This window comes from Lissotriton vulgaris, chromosome 1_2, assembly GCF_964263255.1.
Source record: "Lissotriton vulgaris chromosome 1_2, aLisVul1.2, whole genome shotgun sequence".
Classification (NCBI taxonomy): domain Eukaryota; kingdom Metazoa; phylum Chordata; class Amphibia; order Caudata; family Salamandridae; genus Lissotriton; species Lissotriton vulgaris.
Genome location: NC_141686.1, coordinates 82578689 through 82602495, shown reverse-complemented (window position 1 = coordinate 82602495; position 23807 = coordinate 82578689). Strand labels below are relative to the sequence as shown.

The following is a 23807-nucleotide window of genomic DNA, read 5'->3' as shown; positions in this document are numbered from 1 at the left end:
GATCTTTAGAGGGGGCCTCTCTGGACATACCGCGTGTAGGAGATTCAGTAATCCTGAATGAATGAATGAATGAATGAATGAATGAATGAATGAATGAATGAATGAATGAATGAATGAATGAAAAATATTTGTAGAGCGCACGATGGCCAAACGGCTTCCTGGCGCTGGGTGCTCTGAAGAACCGAACAGACAGGGCCAGGAGGTTTTAGCAGGGGTAGGCCAGGGCAAACAGAAAAGTTTTCAGCGCTTTACGGAAATGAGAAAAAATAGGCATCGAACGCATAGAAAGAGGAAGGGAGTTCCAGAACCGGGGAGCAAGAACAGAGAAACGGGTTCCACCAGTGCGAGATTTGTCAAAGCGGGGAACAGTGAGGAGGGCAGAAGATGATGAACGGAGAGTGCGGGCAGGGGTGTGACGGGAAATCAGAGAATTAATGAAAGCCGGTGCAGAGTGATCAAGGGCCCGGTAAACAAGGCACCCTAGTTTAAACAGAGATCTCTGCAAAATGGGCAGCCAGTGAAGGGATTTGAGGACGGGAGTGATGTGATGGGTTTTGGGCAAGTGAAAGATAAGACGGGCGGCCTGATTCTGGATAGCTTGTAAGCGGCGGGTTTCATAGGCAGGGATGCCAGCGAACAAGCTATTGCCATAATCAAGGCGGGAAGTGATAAGGGCGGAAATAATGATTTTAAGGGAGTCAAGAGAAAAGAAACGAGAAATTTTCCGGATCATTCGGAGGGAAAGAAAACAGGAGGACACCACGGCACTGACCTGGCCATGCATGGACAGGTCCTGTCTGACCTTGATGCCCAGAGTTTTAACAGAGGGAACGGGGGTGGGAGGGGGGCCAAGGATGGGAGGCCAGAAAGCAGGGGACCAGGGACTGGATGAGCCGCCAATCAGGACAAGCTCAGTCTTATCTGGGTTGAGCTTGAGGTGATTGGCGCTCATCCACCCAGAGATAAAGACCATGGTGGAGTGAAAAAAGGGTAGAGTGTGAGAAGAAGAGGAAAGATCAAAGACGAGCTGGAGGTCGTCAGCGTAGTTATACACGGAGACCCCCAGCTCAAGAAGGGAAGAGATAAGAGGGTGAATATAGAGGTTAAAGAGAAGGGGAGAGAGAGAGGAACCTTGGGGGACCCCACAGGGCACCGGGAGGGGAGAAGCAGAGAAGCCGGGAAGGAGAACGGCTTGAGAACGCCCTGTCAGGAAAGAGGTGATCCAGGAGAAGGCAGAACCTCGTATGCCCGCTGCGCTGACACGGTCCAGAAGAATGTTATGGTCGACCGTGTCAAACGCAGCGGACAAGTCGAGGAGGATCAAAGCTTGAGGGGAGTTGACGTCGGCCTTGGCCTTAAGCTCGTCGAGGACGGCCAACACCGCGGTTTCGGTCGAATGACCCGAACGGAAGCCAGCTTGGTGAGAAGCCAGAAGCTGGTTCTGCTCAACATAAACAGAGAGACAGGAAGTAACGTAAGATTCAAGAATTTTAGCAAGATAAGGGAGAAGAGAGATAGGTCTGAAATTAGAGGGAAGAGAAGAGTCGAGACCAGGCTTTTTAAGAATGGGGGAGACAATAGCAGATTTGAATGAAGAAGGGACCAAACCAGTGGAAAGAGAGGCATTAAGAAAGGAGAGAGGGGTATCAGGACAGGAAGAAAAGAGGGTTTTAAGAATACGGGCAGGGGCACAATCAGTGGGGGAACCAGACTTGATTTTGGTGAGCAGAGCTAGGAAAGAGTCCAAAGGGAGGGGGGGAAAAGAGGAGAAGGAGGATTTAGGCGCAGGGGGAGCAGAGTGAGGAGGAGTAAAAGGAGTGACCAAGATGTTAGATTTGATTTTTACAATCTTCTCGATAAAGAAGTTGTTAAGAGAAGAGCATAGGGCCTGGGAGGGAGTGAAGGGAGGGCAAGCACGATCAGAGGTGGCCAAGTTGTTTACCAAAGAAAAAATGTCTTTAGCTTTGTTGGCCGAGAGCGCCACTTGTTCAGAGAAGTACTTGGTCTTAGTGGCCAAGATGGTCTGCTTGTACTCTTTAAGAAGGGTTTTATATTTGGCCTTATGGTCAGGGCAGTAGCTGCGGCGCCAAAGGCGCTCTGAGCGTCTAAGCTCCAGTTTAAGAGTCTTGAGCTCCGGGCTAAACCAACGGTGAGCCTCATGAGGGCGGATGGATTTGACTAGCTTGAGGGGGGCTACTAAATCACATGCAGAAGAGAGCCAGTTACCAACTGCAGCGGCCTGTGAGTCAAGGGGAATACCAGTGAGGTCTGGGGAAGAAGAAGCAAGGGAGTGAGAGAGGGAGGCCAAGTCGACACGATTCCAGCTACGGGAGAAAACATTCTTGGGGCGAAGGGGCTTGTGAGGGGAGCCAGTAGTGATAGAGAAAGAGATGAGGGAATGGTCAGACCAGGTACATGGAAGGACACTGGGGGGGGAGACTATGTCCTGGGATGACCAGACTTGGTCCAGGATGTGTCCGAATTTATGGGTGGGAACCAGGACGTGGGACTTAAGGTTGAGACAGAGGAGAGTGGCCGTGAAGTCCTTAGATGCTGAGTCCTCCCTGGGATCGCCAGGCCAGTAGTTAAAGTCCCCAAGCAAAAGGACAGAGGAGTTATTAACCACCAGCGTGGCGAGAAGTTCCTGCAGGGAAGCCACGAACAGGGGCATGTTCAGGGGAGGGCGGTAGACAAGGACAACGGTGAGAGGTGCCGGCAGATTGGAAGAGCGAGCGACCAGGAAGTCCACTCCAGCGATGGGTGCTTGGGGGAGAAGCTGGAATTGAATAGTGGATCGGACAATCATGGCAACACCCCCCCCGACCTTGTCCGTGGGGCGGTCAGCCCGAAGGACATAGTAGGAGTGGGGAAGGATGGCAAGAATGTCGGGGAGGGAAGCCTCCGAAAACCATGTTTCCGTTAGGAACAGAAAATCAGGGGAGTCTGTAGTAAGAAGATTAAACAGGTCAAGTTGGTGTTTGCCTGCCGAGCGAGTGTTGAGGAGGTAAGCGGAAGCAGTGTGAGGGGGAGGTGAGGGTCCAATGGGGAGGGGATCAGTGTCTGGCGTAGGGAGGGGAAGAATTGGGTGAGGAGACACAACACGGTCTGAGCGGGGAACTAAGATGTCTAAAGCAACAAGATGCTGCATGAGGGTGTGGGGGAGAGGCACATCAATGGTGTAGGAGAGAAGTTGAGCAGGCGTGTATGACAACAAGGAAGCAGGGGGTGTGGCCCCTGGTCCCGGCCCGTCGCGGACGGGCGCAGACGGGCTTAACTTAGGCGCAACTTCGGCGCGCCTTCGTCGCGCCCGCTGCGCTCGTCCGCTGCGCGGCCGGGATAATGGTGCCATAAGTAGGAGACCGGAAGTAGCAGGGCGTGGCAGGGGGTGGAGGGACAGAGGAGCTGCCCCGCCAACCAGAGAGCAGCCCAAGATGAAGCACACGCCCGTCCCCGCCCTCGTGACCTGCCCGTCAGAGGGGGAGGGAACGCTCAGCGTGGGGCGCTCTGGAGGCGGCTACCAGGAAGTCCCAAGAAGATAGGGGGTGCGCGGTGTCCTCAGCGCAGCCCCTGAAGCAGGAGCAGGGTAAGTAAAAGTGTCCAAGCACTTGTTTAAAAAGATCGTTGCGCCGCGCCTCGGCAGCGTTGTTGCTCCCGGCGAAGCCTCGGGAGGTCTGGGGATTCAACAGAGCTAGGCGGGACTAGCCCGGCAGGAAGAAATTGCCAGGGGGGGAGGGACAGAGGAGCTGCCCCGCCAACCAGAGAGCAGCCCAAGATGAAGCACACGCCCGTCCCCGCCCTCGTGACCTGCCCGTCAGAGGGGGAGGGAACGCTCAGCGTGGGGCGCTCTGGAGGCGGCTACCAGGAAGTCCCAAGAAGATAGGGGGTGTGCGGTGTCCTCAGCGCAGCCCCTGAAGCAGGAGCAGGGTAAGTAAAAGTGTCCAAGCACTTGTTTAAAAAGATCGTTGCGCCGCGCCTCGGCAGCGTTGTTGCTCCCGGCGAAGCCTCGGGAGGTCTGGGGATTCAACAGAGCTAGGCGGGACTAGCCCGGCAGGAAGAAATTGCCAGGGGGGGAGGGACAGAGGAGCTGCCCCGCCAACCAGAGAGCAGCCCAAGATGAAGCACACGCCCGTCCCCGCCCTCGTGACCTGCCCGTCAGAGGGGGAGGGAACGCTCAGCGTGGGGCGCTCTGGAGGCGGCTACCAGGAAGTCCCAAGAAGATAGGGGGTGCGCGGTGTCCTCAGCGCAGCCCCTGAAGCAGGAGCAGGGTAAGTAAAAGTGTCCGAGCACTTGTTTAAAAAGATCGTTGCGCCGCGCCTCGGCAGCGTTGTTGCTCCCTCGGGAGGTCTGGGGATTCAACAGACCAATCCTGGTTCTCCTATACGCGGATGACGCTGTTCTATTGTCCCGTACTGGCCTCGGTCTCCAGATGTTGTTGGATTCCTTCGGGGATTTTATGGGATCTTTGGATCTGAAGGTCAACAGCAAAAAGTCACATGTTATGGTGGTTGGTAAACGTTCCAGGGGTTTAAAACTACAACCTTTTTCTGTAATGGTGCTGAGGTAACTAAGGTGCCAGTCTTTACTTATCTTGGGATCCTCTTCCATGAAAGAGGTAATTGGGGACCTCAATAGAACATAAAAAGTAACGCTGTAGCTAGGTCTACCACAGCACTTATGGGCTTTGCGAAGCGGTTGGGGGCAAGACCGATGGAGGCACTCTTGAATGTTTACAAAGCTAAATGCCTGGCTATAGCCACGTATGGCGCCTCGTTATGGGCGTATACATCTCATGAGAAGATCCAGGTGGCGGAAAACAAATTCTTAAGATCTCTTTTGGCAGTACCCCAATCTACCCCTACATTTTAATTGCACACGGAATTAGGACTGGGTTATGTTAAAGATCAGTTGAAAGTTGCCTCACTGATCTGTTGGATAAAGATTTGGTTGAACCAAGAAATTACATTGAACCATCAGATTATAGGTGATTGTCTTTCCTTGGATAAGGCTAGAAGGGTGCCCTGGTTATTGTACATCAAAGCAATGTTCACAAAACTAGGGCGCCTGAGATTTACACTTCACCGGCCTCTATTACAAAGGAGGACATAAGCTGGACAAAGAAAAACTTTTTAACTATGTGGTCATAGAACGTGATGAGTTGGAGCTAAAGAAACCATGTGTAAAAGCTAACTATGTATTATTAACTTCACCTTTACTTGAGCCATATTTAAAAATTGTTACTAGATCTTTTCATCACCAGCTTTTAACTAGATTCCATTTCAACCTAATTCATTTGTCACTTGGCGTTTTCCCCATTTGGTGTAAACCTGAAAACAGCAAACCTTGTAGTTGTGATAATTTCTCCATACAAGAAACGTTGCACTTTGTTAAGTTTCGGGATCTCTCCACCAAAGAGCACGCCCGTGCTGATTCATCGCAGACTGCGAGGACAGAGCCATGGGTAAACCGGACCGTAACCAGCCAAAAATAACCTTTGACAAGGACAAAAAACAGCAGGACGCAGGCCCTGCCCACGCTATAGACATCAGATGCTGGAGTGGACACGAATGAGGCCATTCTGACCATGTTCCATACCATACAGACCTCACTCACGAACATTAATGGAAAGATAGACTCCTTAACATACAGGGTGGATAGAATGTCTGAGCGCCTAGATAAACATGCGGAGCGCCTCAACATGGCGGAGCGACGGATCTCCGAGGCCGAAGACTCCCAGACACAGGTGGAAACGAGGCAAACGAGGATGGAAAAACAACTGCTGATGATGGCATCTAAGACGAAGGATTTGAAGGCCAGGTCCAGGAGAAGTAACATCCGGCTGATGGGTGTTTCCGAGACAACCAACACAAGCCCAATGGAACGCTATGTGGAGAACCTACTCATCTCCATGCTTGGCCGGGACACCTTCTCAGAAGTTTTCATAGTAGAAAGGGCGCATAGGACATTGGCGCGAAGACCACCAACTGGTTCCAGGCCACGGCCCATTATAGCTAAAATACTCAATTATAGAGACTGTGATGTGTCGCTACGGAAAGCCAGCGAACTAGGCACGCTCAAACATGAAGGGATGAACATTTCCATACATCCAGACTTCACCTCTGTGGTGCAAAAGGCACGGAAGAAGTTCATGGACGCAAGAAAAAACTGCGTGAGCTCCAGATACCCTATGTGATGTTATACCCTGCAAGGCTCAAATTCACAACTGAGGGTAAATCGAGAATATTTAACGACCGAGAGGAGGTGCAGACAATCCTGAAGCAAACTGAGAAGCAAAGAGTGAGGAGAAGATCACCAAGAAGCATACATGGGATCCCCCCACACTGTCCGCTGTGGAATAGTTTGTATTTGGGTTGCATAGGGTCTGAGGGGAGGTGGGGTACCGATGGCGTGCCACAAGAGCCCGCAGAATTGGACACCAGCACCGGCACTATGAGTCTGCAGCGGCCAACGTATCCAGATAAGTGACTATTTAGTATATTTTTCCATTGCTTGGACTGCTGCATATAAAAATGGTGGGACTGATGTTGACACTGCTTTGCTGTTCTATGCTGTTGCCCTGTGGCTTTTGACAAAAAGTTTGGAACCAATGGGCAGGGGGAGTTAATATTGTGAGTGGAGGGCTCAGACTCATGTAAGTTAGTTACAGGAAATGGGTCAGGCAGCTCTGACCCCGGCGTGTGAATCGCAGTTTTTAGATTTTTGTATTTCTTGTTCTTTCCTGTTAAGTTGACTGTGCGATAAGACGAGATACGTTTTGAGGGATGGCTCCACTGGTTTTGGGGCGGTTGAGTGGGTGGGGGTGGGGGGAAACCAAAAACTCTGACTGGCAGATTGCAGGTTGACACATCTAAGACTGATATGCTCCGACGGAGAACAAATGGGGGGCTGACACTATACTGGACTGCGCAAGATGGGTGGCCCCTCTGAAAAATCCAAGACCTATGCACTTCCTCACATGAACGTACTGGGCCTGCATAACCCACATAAAATACGCAGGTTAATAGCATAATTAGACAGACACAAAATAGACATGGCCTGCCTGCAGGAAACGCACCTCACCGACACTCGGGAACAACATAACAGAAAACGGTGGGCCTCGTTTAGGCTGGCATCCTCCTATTCGTCCTATGCCAGGGGGGTTCTCATATGGGTAAAACGCACTGTCCCCTTCACTCATCTCAAATCACTACAGGATGACATGGGGCGCTTTGTTATACTACAGGAGGACTTTGGGGGGCTTTGTATTGACCACAGTGACCACAGTGAACGTATATGGCCCGAACATGGACAACCCTGCTTTTTATACTAAACTCTGGTCGACTTTGAGGGAGATGCACCCAGGCACCATAATCTGGAGAGGTGACTAACACTTGTCTAGACCCAACGTTAGATCGGTCGACTGGCCTGGATAGATATGGCAAACGCTCGACAAGGGTGCTTCGGGAGGGGATGTCTGAATGGGATATGCTGGATGTGTGGAGGCAGAGGAATCCAGATAAACTGGAGGGAACATGTTTTTCGTCCACACACCTCACATGGTCTAGACTTGACTATTGGTTAGTGACTCAAGACGCTTGCACTTGGACTACAGAGGTGGCACACATGCTTGAGATAATGTCAGATCACGCACCAGTCATGCTCAGACTGGACGTACCAACGCATACACCAAGACAGTTCACCTGGAGACTGAAGCACACTGCACTACATGATCAGGTGTTCAGAGAGGGGCTGAGACAGGCCATAGTGAGCTTCTTTGAGCACAACACGGGCTCTGTGCAGAGCGCAAAAACTCTGTGGGAAGTATTTAAGGTGACCATACGAGGCTACTGCATTGGTACCCACGTGGGGGTTTTGAGGGACATCCAGAACCAATTAGGAAAAATCGAAAGTGAAATAAAGGTATTGGAGCGAAGGTTTGAAGTGGGCCCAGCAGATTCTATCCTAGCAGAGATACGACAACATATTGATAGATACAATTAATTTGCTGCAGACGAAGTAAAATACCTCTCACGCAAGTACGTGGCGCATAATTATGGCGAGGGAGGTAGGCCTGGAAGGGCTTTATCATTCAAACTTAAGCCTTCACACACCATGACACACATCACAGAATTAAAAACTGTGCAGAATACACATGTATACAACACGCCATCCATATTGACCTGTTTCACTGATTTTTATGCACAGTTATAGACGGCGCGAGCAACACCCCCCACCTCGGATATTTGGCAATACCTGGATGATATCGGGCTAGCCTGGCTGTCCGATACACATAGAAAGCATTTCTGTCTCCCAATCTCCAAGGAAGAAATAATTGAGGCTTTCAATTGACTGCCCAATAACAAGGCCCCTGGCCTAGACGGACTCCCGGGCGAGTTTTATAAAGAATACCGGGACATACTGGCCCCCCACTTTGCAGAAATGCTCAAGATGCATACGATGAGGGCACGTTACCGGACACTCTTATGGAAGCGATTCTAGTCTTGCTTCCAAAACCGGGCAAAGACCACTTGAAATGTGAATCCTATAGACCCCTATCCTTTATTAATATGGACGCGAAGATCCTGGCAAAAATATTAGCGAATAGAATACACCCACTCCTTTGCAACCTGATATTGCCGGATCAGGCAGGCTTCATGCCAACGCGGTCCACGGCTCAAAATCTCTGCACGATTTTTTCCCTTTATCACCAACTGGACCTGGAGGTGCCAGCAGCGGCGGCCCTTTTGGACGCCGCTAAGGCATTTGACTCCGTGGAATGGAGTTTCATGTTCGTGACACTGCGCAAAATGGGGTTCCCTGAACCGTTTCTGAAGTGGATTTCCCTGCTGTACACAGCACCGAAGGCACGCATACGTATTAATGGTTTGACTTCAGCCCCATACCAATCACTAGAGGCACGAGACAGGGGTGCCCGTTGTCACCCATGCTCTTTGCTCTAATACTTGAGCCGCTGGCCTGCAAGATTCGCCAGAAGCACTCTAACACTGCGTTGCAATTCACTCTGCGACCGATTAGTATCTCATTGTATGCTGACAACATGGTCCTTTACACCACACACCCGAATAGGAACCTGAACCCGCTCATTAGAGAGTACGTCCAGTATGAACAATACGCTGGTCTCAGTATAAACTGGGACAAGTCGGTGGTGATTCCACTCACCATCACCACTACAGAACCAGAATTGGACTATTCCTTAAAATGGTGCACTGACCCGGTCAAGTACCTGGGGATATGGATTCACAGAGACCCAGAAATAGTCATTAGAGAAAATTATGGAACGGCACTGACTAAATTAGAGGAGCAAGTGGACAGATGGATTAACATGCCCCTCTCCATGGCAGATAGAATAGCCCTTCAGAAGATGATTATCCTACCTAAATTCCTGTATCTGTTCTGGAATGTCCCCATTTGTCTGTCAAACGCATTCTTTGATAAACTGCGCTCAGTGCTCCAAAGGCTGACATGGGCCAGACGACACGCCAGAGTGAGTTGAAAAGCCCTTACACAGCCATATCACCTGGGCGGCTTTGAGGCACCTGACCTGCAACTATATTATATTTGCGCACAAGCTCAACACGCACACTATTGGACACAACCCCATGCTTACATACCACACATCGCAGTAGAAAGGGACAGTGTCTCCCCAGGATCGCTGATGGCGTTACTGGCCGAACCCATACGTTATGCCACAAAAGATACGATACACACGGCAAGGAACACCTCGAGAGCGTGGCATGCACTGGCGCGAAGAGCGGCAATTACCGATATACGCACGGGCCCTCCCAACAGCACAACACCCTAAGCTCACAGTGACACAAGAACCCAAAATGCAGGCGTTGTTAGAGGAAATGGGCTTACGAACTTTGGGCCAGGCGTTCTCACATAACACATTTCTTAATTGGTCAGATCCCGCCCTATGTGCACACCAGACACCGATTAAACATTTTGCATACCTGCGCTTTCGTGCGGCCATGAGAGCACTGTACACCATGTTCCCAGAGGAACCGGAGCAACTGGCTACACAGCAGGCACTGCTTACAGCTCCATCACGCACTCACTTAGTAACGCAACTATATACCACGGCCCAACGAGAGCGAGCAGGGGAGATCACGACACCGAAAGATAGAAGGCTGCTAGGCACACCAATTGATGAACAAGAATGGCAATATGGTTGCACTCCGCTCACGCTCCTAACGTCAAACTGTAATTTACGCTTAATACACATTAAGCCGGGACCTTCAAGCCTACTGGCATGCTGTCACTGATGGGTTACAAACCATGCTTGCGGAACATATCCCGAATACACCTCAGACATGCCTCCTGGGACTTAGAAAGCTTAAACACGCTAGACGAAGAAAGTTCCTGGCAGTGGCGCTGCTACTGGCGAAATGTAGAATAGCGATTAGATGGGGCAGCAAGAGGCCGCCCAGATTCAAAGACTGGATCATAAATATGACATACTGCAAAACAACACTGGAGGCCTATGCAGAGGAGATACCGCTGGCTTCCAGACCCAGAGACTTATGGGAGCCATTGACGCTATACTTACAAAGCACACAAGCTACCACGTAGTGGCTGGTTGTTATCCGGCCATCCCGCGGCTGCAGAACCTCCAATGAGAATACCTGATTGTTTATTCCTGTGGGAGTTACGCATATTTGGATACACGAGTCGGTGGGAGGAAGGGCCAATGATCTGAGATAAATGCCTGTATATCCCTGTACAATGTTCGCAATGTAGGTTTATATGCATACTACAATGCTGTTCTAGAGTGTCAACTGGACAATATGAAAATGTGATATGAACATGTATGCTTTGTATCTGCTGGTCGGAATGAAAAATAAAATATTTAAAAAATAAAATAAATTATTGATTGATTGTATATATTGATATGGAATGTTTTTATATTGTCTTTTATGATTTTAAGTAATCGAATAAAGTGTTTTGACTGACTATTTACTGCTCTAATGTGTAAAATGTGTTGTACAGTGGGTACTCTCAGCCTTTCATCCTTCTGAAATCAATGAAATGACTACCAGTGATCTGGGTAAAACACCGCCTAAGTGGAACCCAGTGAAAAGGAAAGAATGAGCTATACAAGTGAAGTAATTTTTATGCTGAAAAAAACAAGGTTTTCAACAAAAAATAAGTCCAGACCTCGTATTCTATGTCAGACAACGTACCGTGAGTAAGCATGCCTGTGCGTAATTGCACTGGAGTCAACTGTGGTATCCACCAAACATTTGTTTATTTGGGACTGTTGAAGGGCAGCATTTTAGGAGTTTGTTATCCAGGATCTTATGCTGCTTGTGGAGGAAAAAAGTCAGCAAACCTTTATGTATCAGCCCAGTTCAGTACGTTATAAAAGGACACAGCTGTATCAGAGATTGAGCAACATTCCAATAATTCCTGTCTGGTTATGACAACAGGCTTAGAGGACTTTCAGAGCTTGCAGAAACGTATGAAAGCATGCTAAAACTGCTTGCTAGGTGAGGTAGATTTTCATCAACATTGTAACACCAGTGAGCAAGTGCACATCCACATTTTTGTTTTGGGAAACATTTAATTAAGCTTTTTGGTAAAAAATAAAACAACTATTAGTATAACAATATAGGTCCGACATTCGTACAACAACCAACTCAAAAGATAAGCCTACGTGCCCACCAACGCCCGATAAAAGGATCATCATAATCCCTAATACAATGCAGCTCAAAAGAAGACCGCATATAAGTGCACAGGAAGCAGCCATTATGAGGATTCCCAAAAGAGGGGGCCCTGTAACTGCCGCCATTGAACCCATGACACCAGGAGAGGGGAGAGGACACTTAAAGCGAAGCTAGGCATACTAATTTCATCTATTCCGATTTTTGCCATGGGGGATAGATAACCCTTCACCTGTTAATACCTCTATATTAGGATGCAAATGTGTAAGAGGAGGAGGGAGGCAAATCACCAAAGACCCCTGGGAAAAGCAAGCCCAACTCTGAGGAGGTGATCCTGGAGCACCCACAGATGACCAGATACATCTCAACTTCTGGATGAAAAAGGCTGGATATGGTCATGGGTAACAGAGATCTGAACTTGTTTTTCAATTTGCCTGACTAAGACTTTCTGAAAAGAATCAGATAATACCGATTTTCCTATTATATCATTTATTTCCTTCACCATATTAGTTAAGGGTCTATTGAATCTGGATTCTGCTCCTTCTTAGGTAACTTCGAAGATATTGCCAAAGCCCTATGGTAACAGATTGTGCAGTTGGCAAGGATCTTAATGAAAGAAACATAATCACAGTGTTGAGACATTAAACAGAGGTCTTAGCAACTGAACGTAGGTCACTAAAGAGAAGGAGAGGAAGGTGCGAAAGAAAATTCCAGAAAGTGAAAGTTAACCAAGGACATCCAGTAAAACGATAAATGATAGAGTTGGTTAATATTAGGAATGGAGAGAAACTCTTACAAGGAACTGATAAGTACTGCAAAGACTCAACCATAAGCCCCAAGGACACCCATATGGATTCAACAACTATTTTATTACAAAATAATGTTGAAATTCATCATTTGATATCAATTTTAGGATAGGCACAAACATCACAATCACTGTATAATGCTCTCTGACTGCTGCCCGCTCACCTCTTAGCCATTTTCACTTTTCTGTCTCTTGCAGAATGATGTGATCTTGACATGCAGCAGTGCCAGATCTAGATATCACCAACACAGACGTACCAGGACTCTTGAGGGATATGAAACCAACGTATGATTGAAGGGTATTAGCACAGCCGAATCAATATTCATAGGGGTTTTAATGTAGGACCAATAAGCCCCTATTGTTCACCCCCAGATCAGGTCATCTCGCAATACTGAGTTTTCGCACTAAGCGATAATCACAGGTATTTGTATCCAGAGAGATCACTTCTTGAAGGGCTTTTGAGGACTCTGGAACAGGTGATGTAACTGTTACACTGGCAAAGAAAGCTAATACTGAAACAGGTAGCACAGCGGGTCCTGAGTTTCTCATACTAAGATGTGGCTATCTAATCACAAAGTCCATGGTCTTCTACAGTACTGGTCCTAGGTTCGATATCTGCAGAGGAATCCCAACTGATCAAGGATGGATCCCTAAGTAGAATGGGCAGAAATTTAATGGATGAAAACATTTGCAAACCACAAATGTGTTAACAGGATCAGTTACAAAGAAACCCTGCCACCATATACACTGCTAGAAGTTGGTCTTAAATAAATATACTGGAGAGCGGCATTTCTGTTCCTTTTGAATAGCCAATCAAAACTGACAAGCCGAATTCAAAAATGTCTCTAAGAGATTGGCAAAACAGAAAAAACTGAGGTAATGCCCAAATGTTCTTCCTGGCATTCTCAATATAAGCACAAAAAAAAAAACTGGATTTGGGACAGGAATGCATAACGAAGAGGGACTGCTCACTCAGTTTTCCCACCTAAAATTTATGCGGGAGCAATTTCTCTGAAGAAGCCATTTACAGTTCTTCCTGTTGTGAGAATTCCCAAGCATACAGGAACGAGGAAGAACAAAAACAAGGGAGAGGATTGTGCTGTCTTGCAAAACTCATCACAAGTCCACTGAAGGAATGATGATAATGGAAGGATATTTTTGAGTGATTCTTCTTTGCAGTCCATGTGATAGGTGTTCTCAGAAGGACACATTCATGCCACATGAAAGGAAATCCCAGAGCAAGGATTGGTTTGCCTTTTGACCACATATAAAGTGTTTTGAATTTGAGCAAGGTGTTAGCGAAGCGAAGTCTTACTGAGTCCAGGGCCAGCCAATGGTTTCTTAAATGGCCTCAGTTGGGGCCTACAATGTGTAATTAAGAGTATGCATGAAGGCATGACCTCCAGCAATATGTTTTCCCTAAACGAAAAACATTTATTTTGCAAACTGGTCTTCCATGAGATTTAATGTTGGATGCCACCAGGAGGGGGTTATCAGCTCTTTTTTTGTGTCATGCTGGCTTTTAGAAACCATGGGTCTGATTTCATTATATGTGCCCAATTGTGCCTTAAGGTTCAGGGTGTAAAATGTTGAGATACGGGTGAAAATTCACTTTTGAAATGCACGACATGCGAATTTGCTCTCTTAACTTTATCTCTTCACATATAATAGTCCACTCTTCTGGTGTGATATGCAAGAGTAAATCTACTCCAAGGGAAATGCAGTGGACGTTTCAGGGTGGGAATGCCATGACATGGGTTTGACACCTACAAACTGGATGTTTGTGTGTGTTCACGTGTCCACTATAAATAACGGGAGTTTCACTCCTGTCAAGGGAAGGAGTAAACCCCTATCCAGAGTTCGCAATAGGAATACAGTTCCCTCAAAAATTGGTGGTGTGGGTTGTAGAGGAAGACATTTCTCCACCATAAACTAATACACATGTGTAGCAGTTTATGCTTAAGAGTACTAGAGGAAAGCTGCAATTATGTTTTAGCTTCCCATTGGTTCATAGAAGTCTATGAGAATTCTAAACGTTAATAAACTACACCCAATCCTACATCAAATCCTATAGGTGTAGAATTTAAATTGTTTTGTAAATTTGCCCCCTAATGTTTAGCAAAGTTAATTGTCATTTGACTTTTTCATTTTGTCTGACGGTCCGACCAATTCTAAGTCAGGTAGCATCTTAAAATTGATAGATATAACACTATACCTTTCTTCAGTTATTTGTCACTACAGAAACCCTACCATCTTTGGAACTAAGAATTCACTAGGGCAAAAATGATCATGAAATTGCCACACTTAGGTTTGCTGAGGTATTAACCGAAAACTTAAATTTCTCCCAAAACAGTAGACAAAGCATGTCTGTTCTCCTCCCTCCATCACTCCTAAAGCAATCAATGTTCTTGTTGTTTCAGTTCATTCGTCTGCTTTCTTCGTGAGCATTTGTAACACTTATTTTTGCAACTCTAAAACTTGCAGCTCTCCTGCACCACGTATACCAGCATTTGAGAAAGGACTGACTATTTTTTTTAGTAGGTAGGATTTCCCATTGACGAACTACACAGAACACATTTTTAAATTAATTTTAGTGTTAAACTTTGTGAATGGAACCAGAGGCACTTTCCAAAACAACATAAGTTAACAAATAATAACAAGCATTTGCAATGCAGTAGGTCTCACATTTGCAAAAGTTTAAGCTATTGGCATTGTTCATGATAAGGCCTTTTTTTATCTGTTTTGAAAACCAACACATAAATAAATGGCATTATCATTTACAATGCCAATAGCTCAAACTCTCGCAAATGTGTCACCTATTGCATTGCAAATGCTTGTTTGCCTACTCCAGCAGCCATGGAAAGGCATAGTCCAGCTTATTGTATTCCATTTTTTGAATAGGAGCAGCATGGCGGCTGAATTAGAATTGCTAGCTGCTCTTGCACTGGATCACAAGGAGCCGTCACCTGTATTACCGAAATAACCGCTCCGCCGAACCCAGACGCCTTTCTTCCACCCTGTGCACCAGCTAGGCTCGGGGACATGGAGAATATGAAGCTTGAGTTTCCACCCCTGCCGCGGTTTAAAGAGGACTCGGAGGTAAGAACCCCAGAAGTACTGCTACTGATCAGGGGTGTTGTGGTTACTTATGAATAATGCCAAGGTGTGCTGTCATTACCAGAGACAAGCACTTAATTCGGTGCAAGTTGACGAGCCGGCAACAGGAGGCACTAGCAAGTGCTGGAAGCTACCATAGCCTCGGTCATTGACCCAGTTACGTTTGACACTTTCAGCTGCCATTGAGGCGTGCTTTGCATATGTTTGACGTGTCGGTACAGGAATGTGCTGTGAGTACTTAAGGCTTGTAGGCACTGAGTTATGGTCTTCATATTACAGAGACCAATTTAAAAAACTGTCTCCGTGGAGCCGTCGGAGGGAAGGGAAAGTGAAAGTAACCCCGTCGGGCGCGTTCACAATTCCAGTCGCCTGCACGTGTCCATCTCCTGTCTCCCTTCCGAAGCAAGTCAGTAACAATAGGTCTCGCTAGCGACAGCGCTTCGCGCTGTGTCGCCAGGCGTGACCTAAAAAGAACAAATTATATCCACAATAAAATGAATGAAATGAACAAATTACATCCACAAATAAAATTACAATTTCATCTGAAAAGCATCCAATAAAGAATTCAAACATTCATCTGAACACCAAACGCAGTTAACTCAGGAAAGATCAAAACGTCAGCATTAAACAAAATAACACAGAGGAAGAGAGTTCCGCGAGTGGGAAACTGTCCTCCCTCCATGGAGGCCCTGCTTTATAGAAACCCACAATCGCAGATTGCAATCTGCATGAGAACCTACACTGCCAAGAGCCCAATGAATTAACAAGTGTATCCTATACAAACTGTATAACATAAAAGGCGGATTAAGGTAGTGCAGATTCAAATACCATGTACAGCCTCTGTCATACCAGACTACAAATAATTATGAACTAGAACAAGCATTTTCACCTACTTCACTGTAGAAGTTTGAAGTCCTTCATGGAGAGATGCTACAGGTCTTGGAAACTGAATATACATGTGCAAGAAATCTACTAACCTCTCGAAGCATATTAATCTCCTTCTCCTTCTGCTCCAATAGGCTCTCTAGGTGATGGACATGCATTTCAGCCTCAGCCAGACGCCTAGTTCTTTCATGATCTTCTTCTGTGGCCTTGGATGACAGTCCCTTACTCTGCAACATCTCCAGAAGCTTTTTGATTGATTCATCACGGGCATTTAGCGTCTGTTTCTGTGTCTCAATGCGCAGCTCCATCTCCTCCAAAGTCTTCCGCAGCAGGAAAAGTTCCTTGGCCTGGCGTTCATGCTCAGCATGAAGCCTTTGGAAATTCTCCTCTGTGAGATCTGCCACAAAGGGCTCATTAGTCCTGCTGCTGCTATCCTGTTGAAAGAGCTGGTTCAGGTCCCGCTGAATCCGTAGTTCATCCTGAAGAGCTTGAATGGTCATCTGCAAGTGCTAGAATCAAAGAATAATAAGGAAAACACACATTAATGTAAGCAAGTAATACAAATGCCAAGACTCAAACAGTATTGGGTAAGAAGGCTTCTTTAAATACAAAAGGAATAATAACAAAATAAAAAAACACAGAACAAATACATAATGCACAAATAAAAAATCCTACAAAGTGGAGTTTGACAGAATGTAAGTGAGCATCTAAAACAGACTAGCTTAATTGCTGAAACGAACTAGAAAGAGAGCCACATCTTAGGAACACTTTTATATTAGCAGGTTGATTTGGTGAAAGTAATCTAAAGAGATCTGTATGAGATATATATATATATATATATATAAATATATATATATATATATATATACACATATACACACGATTCAAGCTCCTGCTACGTCTCGATAGAGGAAAAGCATTCCAAGAAAGAGAAAGCCACAGGTACAGACCACTCCACAGCACTGCAAATGAAATGCAAAGGTTGTTTATTGACTCCTTGTCGCCGGCATGACGCGTTTCGGCTACGTCACGTTAGCCTTGATCACATGCCTGGCAGAACCAGTAACAGTGTTTAAATAAGGTGCACAATTAACACGTAAGGGGCGTACCCATCCATGAACATCGAAAACACACAATGATTACATAGTATCCTGTTAGAAAACAGATCCAGGTTTAACAAATACGTTAAATATGACCATTATAATATTTGCTATATTAAATATAGCTGTCAGAATAACATTTTTAAATAAGATTTATAATCTATATTTACACGGGATCACAAAGTAGCAAAAATGATTTCCATAATAATCTCCACAATCATACCAGTGCAATAATCTGCACAAAAATCCTACAGGATAAAAACAAGTTATGTAGTACTGGATGGAATTGATACTGACATACTACCCTAGGTATTTTAAATTGCAAGTGCTAAAATACATAAAAAAATCGTGCAAACACACGTGCAAAGTGCAATAACAGCCATGACAGAGGTAGATGCCTGCCTCAGTTATAACTCATGGGTCACTGGCTGATTAATTAAAAAGGAAGACAAAGTGGTTTTAAAACATGTTAAGCCAATTAAGAGGTTTACATGTGATAATAAAATATTTGAATCATTCATCTACCAACACAGATCTATATAGTTAGAAATGACTAACTCACTGAAATGACAGCTATTAATCAGAAACAGAGGGGAAGGAAAAACTTATGGCATAGTGCCCATTTCATCCCTAAATTTCAGTTATAAAATGCTGTCTATCACTGCTTACTGCTCAAAACTTCAATACCTTCAATGCATACGATCTTACAACTACACATGTTAAGAAGCAATTCTGTCAATATGATCTATTAGACACTCCAGGAGAGGTCAGATGGAAAAATTCACATGGTAAATCGCAATTAATTACACATTTACATTTGCTTAGAGAGCAGGCTATACTGAGTTCTAACAAGAAAACCCAACAGTTTTGGAACAAGGAATAAGGGGGGTGCAACCTGAATAATTAACCGAAGACTGCCACTCTTCTTTTTAACAAAATCATAAAAAACAGTGCAGATCCTCCCCTGTATTCATTCCATTAGGAATTCTAGTGTCTAAAAGCAGAATGTATTTGCTTTCCAGCTGCCTTAGCAATTTCTCTCTATTTCCACCCCTGATGTTCTTAGGAATTGCGTTAATAATGAAATATTGTAGATCGTTCAAATTTTTCTTGTGGACCAAACCAAAATGGCGTGCCACTGGATAGTTATCATCAGAATTAACAATTGCCCTTAGGTGCTGAAGGATGCGATTAAACGCCTGTAGTTTGGTGCTCCCAACGTACTTGAGCCCACAAGTACACTGGAGCACATAGACCACAAAATCAGTGCATGTGAAATGCCCTTTGATTTGGATAGGCATCGGATATATATATATATATATATATATATATATATATATATATATATATATATATATATATATATATGTCTGACAGTGACAAATATGTCATCCGTGCTTCGGATAAGTGCTTCCGATAAGGGTGGTAATACAGTTAACTAGCCAAATTAAATGTATTTGTGAGGAGGATACAACCAACTGAATGACCGCAATTGTTATTGCAAAATCTTAAGAAAAGATTAGGAGGGTTTAAAGGAGACATTCTACAGTGATCTAAAGGTGTGGAGAGAGGCTAATCCTTTAGGCATTGAAGAAGAAAACTTTCTGCATATTAAACAACCAAACATGGCCTACACTGTATCTGGTACCAAAGATACACAAAAACAAAGACTGCTCCCTGGTAGCCCAATCATATCAGCAATTGGGATTCTAATAGAAAATGTGTCTAAATTAATAATTATTTCTTACAGCCTTAAATACAGAACTTAACCTCATACATCAGGGATAGCACGGTTTTTCTGAAACACATCTTTGACATACACTGGGAACCTGACTTTTTGATGGTATGCTTAGATGTAAGCTCGCTCTATACCAGTATGTAAGACATATGAATGCTGTATGACATTTTATAAACAAGATCGATCCAGTTCCTCAAACACAATGAAATGCTGCTATGCATGATAGAATGGTGTTTGAAGAGTAACATTTTTCTCTTCAACAATGACCTGTTTTACAAACTACAAGGGATTGCTATGGGCACTTGCTTCGCCCCCAGCTATGCGAATTTGCATATGTGCTAGTGGGAGGAGCAGGTGCTCCTCAACACAGAACTACATGATTGGTCACCTAACATTATATGCTTAGGTACATAGATCTTTTTGTACTGTGGAAGGGTGACCATAAATCAGTTGCCAAGTTTTTCACACAGATTAATGATAATGATCTGAATCTATCTTTTACTAGTTGTGTAAGTGATAAGAAGTATTAATTTCTTGGACATCGGATTAGTGGTTGTGGATGACAAAATTACATATAGAGTATTTAGGAAAGAAACCTCTGGTAAAGCAACTCTACATGCTACCAGTTCGCAACCGGGTGCCCTTAAGAAGAGCACACCGTATGGTGAATTGTTAAGGGAAAAAATGTTTATAGTACACCGGACTCAATCTCTCAAACAGAAAGATAAAAGTTAAATAGACTAAGAGAAAGTGTTTATAGTGAACAAATCCTAAGGCAAGCCAAACAGAAGGTAGATACCAAAACTAGAACCCATCTGTTATTCAATAAGCTAGCTGAGAGAAGTAGAGAGACATTAGATGTACTGGGACATAGTGGTACATCTACTCAAGAGGAATGTAGATTTATCACAACCTACAGCAAAGTACATAATCAGACGAGAAAAATCCTGCAAAAACATTGGTGTCTAATTAAACAGGACCCTATGTTAGTGATGGACTTTAGGGATAGACCTCTGATCACCTACAGGAGATCGAGGTCTATCAAAGACATCCTAGTTAAGAACCAGATTAAGAATTATGGTACTTGGTTGAAACGAACGAGGGGATTCAGGAAATGTAGCAAAGATAAGGCTTGCATGTATGGTGTAAACACAGCAGAGACTCACACTTACCTAGGAGAGAAGATAGAAATCAAAGAATCTCAACTATAAATCCTATTTTGTAATATTTCTGCTGACTTGCCCTTGTAGGAAGACATGTGTTGGTACCACCATTCTACAAGCACACAAACGGTTATTACAACATATATGAGCTGTCAAAAATGTGGATGAGACTTACCCTGTAGCACGCCACTTTAAACAACACCATGAGTGTAACTCACAGTATTTGACATATAGTGTAATTGACCAGGGAGAGAAATCACTTTAAGGTGGTGACAGAGAAAGGATACTCAGGCAGCTGGAATGCAAGTATATTCTACTACTTAACATCAGAAAACCAATAGGTCTGAATGCTGATGAGGAGATGCACACATATCTGTAGTAATGTAGTTAATAATCAGCCTCTTTGTCAAGTAATTGTACTGGTTTTTTAATTCACACAATAAGCACAGTGCAGAAGAGGTTTGGCATAACATTTATAGATATTGATATCAGATTATGTATAACCTTTTTAATATTTGTGTTTGTTTACATGGCCTGTTTGCATGTATTCGACTTAATGGAGTGCGGACTTCCAGTTCCACAGGAGAGACGCTAAAGAGCTGAGATATCTGACTTTTACTCTTTTCTTATTTTTATTTTATGTATAATTATTTGATTCAAATAGTTATGCATAGGTGTTAGAAATGGGGTACCATGGTGCAGAGCGGGCGAGCCAAACTCCAGAGGACATGTGCAAAGCATCCAAGCAGTACACAAAGGCGACACACAAGGCACACCACAAAAAGAGACCACACCAAATAAGGTGAAAAGAATAACTCTTATATTGGGTCAAACATGCATTAGTAATCACAGTAGTCACTATACTGCGCCAACTGGCGCCAGGGCAATATGTACAAGGGGATTATTTACATGGCTGGGCATATCAGGCCGCTGCCAGAATCATTGCAAAGGGACAAAGGATAAATGAAAAAGGTAAGTACATCAGCCTTAGTCCTAGGGGAAAAGACACCTTATCATTAACATAGGGCTTCAGGCCGTAACTCCTGCAACGGAAACATCATTGCAGGACAGTAGTATTCGGCATAGGAACCTGGGGTCTCAATCACAGTGACATAACACATTAGGTAGGAACATTTGCAAAAAGCATAATAGGATCTTAGGTAGGAAACATGTATTCATCAGGTATAAGCACATAACCAGTGGTGCACCTCTATCCTGCAGATCAGCACTCTGAAATCACTAGGTAGAACACCACATTAGCATAAACCCATGGGGCATTTCATGAAGCGTGACAGCTTGAAACACACTTAGCATGGGGCCGCAATCACACTGCAAATATAACATTGGCTTACAACCTTTTCAGTATAGGTGCATTAGGCATAAAAGCACATTCTGCCCAGAACCATCCGTATAGGCATCAGAGCGGGTCAGTTAGGGGAAATCACAAGGGCATAGGTGCAATATCTCAAAACCTAACTGACATTCTGCATTCCCTTCATCGCACAGGGCCTAGAATATGACGTGGAGGCCTCCTTTGCGGTCAGAAAACTCTAGGCCTAAAACCTTCATTAGCATGAACACATTTAACATGGGGGCATACTGTGTCAGCCTAAATTACGTTGGTAGGGGGACATAAACCATTGGCATGATCATTATCGCAGTCAGCTTGCATTATCCCCTACAGTCCTGGCCCCCTACGCTGCAGATGAGGTTCTGGCGCACTGCAGTCACAAAGGGGTCTCTAAACTCACGTAGGCCCAAACATGGTGCAGTTGCCACTGTCAGACTGGCCCAGCTGGGTACTCGGCACCGACAATGTGCCCCGACTCACCCCCAACCACCATGCCACTTCCGGGGGCTCCCCTCTTTACTCCGAATGTGCCCCCACTACTAGTGCAGCCCGCCTTCCCCCTTCCTCCTCGGGAACTTAAGGGGGGTATACTGGGCCCCTCGTTGCGGCGGTGATGAGCGAGGGGACGAGGGCAGCAAGGGGGCGTAGGCGCGAGCCCCCCTCTGGGATTCTAAAGAAGAAAGTGCCTTTGGTTGCAGCCACCCACTTCTGCAGTGCAGCTGTGAGGGCAGGGACTGGTGCAGGCTCCCGCTTGGCTTCGGGGGCCTCAGGTACCGACCACGTACCTCGGTGCCCCCTCCCCTGCTGGTCTCAGGACCCTGCCGCACCCACCAGAACTCCTGCAGGGGCTGCCTGGACTCCGGGCTGCAGGTGCGGCAACATGCGGGGGTCTCTGCACTACACAAGAGCCCCGCCCACAGCAGCGATTTGCCGGACTTCACCCGGGCCCCTACAGGGACACAGGACTTGGGCAAGGAGCCTGCAAGGCTTTGGACATCTTCGCCAGGCCTCTGGGCTCTGCTGTCCAGGCTTCAGATGCGGCCGCACGCGGAGCTCTCCTCACGCTCGAGAGCTCCGGTAACCTTTCTCCCGACGGCAGGACTCCCTCGCCTCACGGAGCACTGCAGGTTGCACGCTGCTCTTCTATCGGGGTACTGGCTGGCGGGGTGGGCTCCCGCCTCGGTCTCTCCACGGGGCTCCCTCGACACCACGGGAGCCCCGCCACCACTCCGCCTACTTCCGGCTACCTCTTCCCAATCGGCGGTCACGCCCCCAACCAGGCACGCCTCAGCCTGGCTTCCGGGTCGCTGTGAGCAGCGCAGCGTAGCGGCCCGGGGATTCCTCGGCACCCGGGTGGCGGCGGTGATCCCCAGCAGTGTCTTGGTACCTTGATGAGGAGTAGGCTCCCTCCTACTCTGACGTGGACGGTGGGGTGGCACCTGCCGTAGTTTGAAATGAGGAAGTTCTCCCGGGATGCGGCGGTGATTGTGGGGAGTTACTCGGCTCCCGCTGGTTTAAATAAACACACCAACGCCCGCTTCTTCTGAGGTATGCAACGCGCCGCCACTACACAGGGTGGGCACCCGCTGCGCTTTTAAATAACACAGTATGTCCTGGCCACACAGCGCTGGTAGGTCCAGCTTCTTCTTGGGCAGAATTAACATAAAGCACTGCAGGAATCAGCTCCTCCCCTCTGGGGCGGGAATATAGCACTGCACGCACCAAGCACCAGTTAGCAGGCAAGCTTGGGACAGGTGATAGCGCTCTTCTTCACTAGCACTCTGATTATAGCTCTCCTCACCTTCTGGGCGCAGTCAGCAGGTAGATAACGCGCTTTTCTCTTCCTGGCGCTGGTGGAGCAGTCAGGGCCCAGGTGTAGCGCTCACAAGGCGCTAGGGCAGGAGAGCGGCAGGCAGTGATAGGCCAGGTCAGCAGTCAGTGGGTACACATCAGTACAGGACAGCAGT

At 46.1% G+C, this 23807-nt stretch overlaps 1 protein-coding gene across 12 annotated transcripts in view; it reads right to left on the bottom strand.

Annotated features, from left to right (window-relative positions):
- The window catches only part of ERC1 (ELKS/RAB6-interacting/CAST family member 1), a 2439553-nt gene that overhangs the window by 2060760 nt on the left and 354986 nt on the right, over positions 1 to 23807 (bottom strand). For all 12 annotated transcript variants that reach the window (XM_086952855.1, XM_086952857.1, XM_086952853.1 and 9 more), the window contains exon 3: positions 16581 to 16997. In XM_086952855.1, the coding sequence (XP_086808981.1) occupies positions 16581 to 16997 (417 nt within the window). The remainder of the gene's footprint in view (positions 1 to 16580; positions 16998 to 23807) is intronic.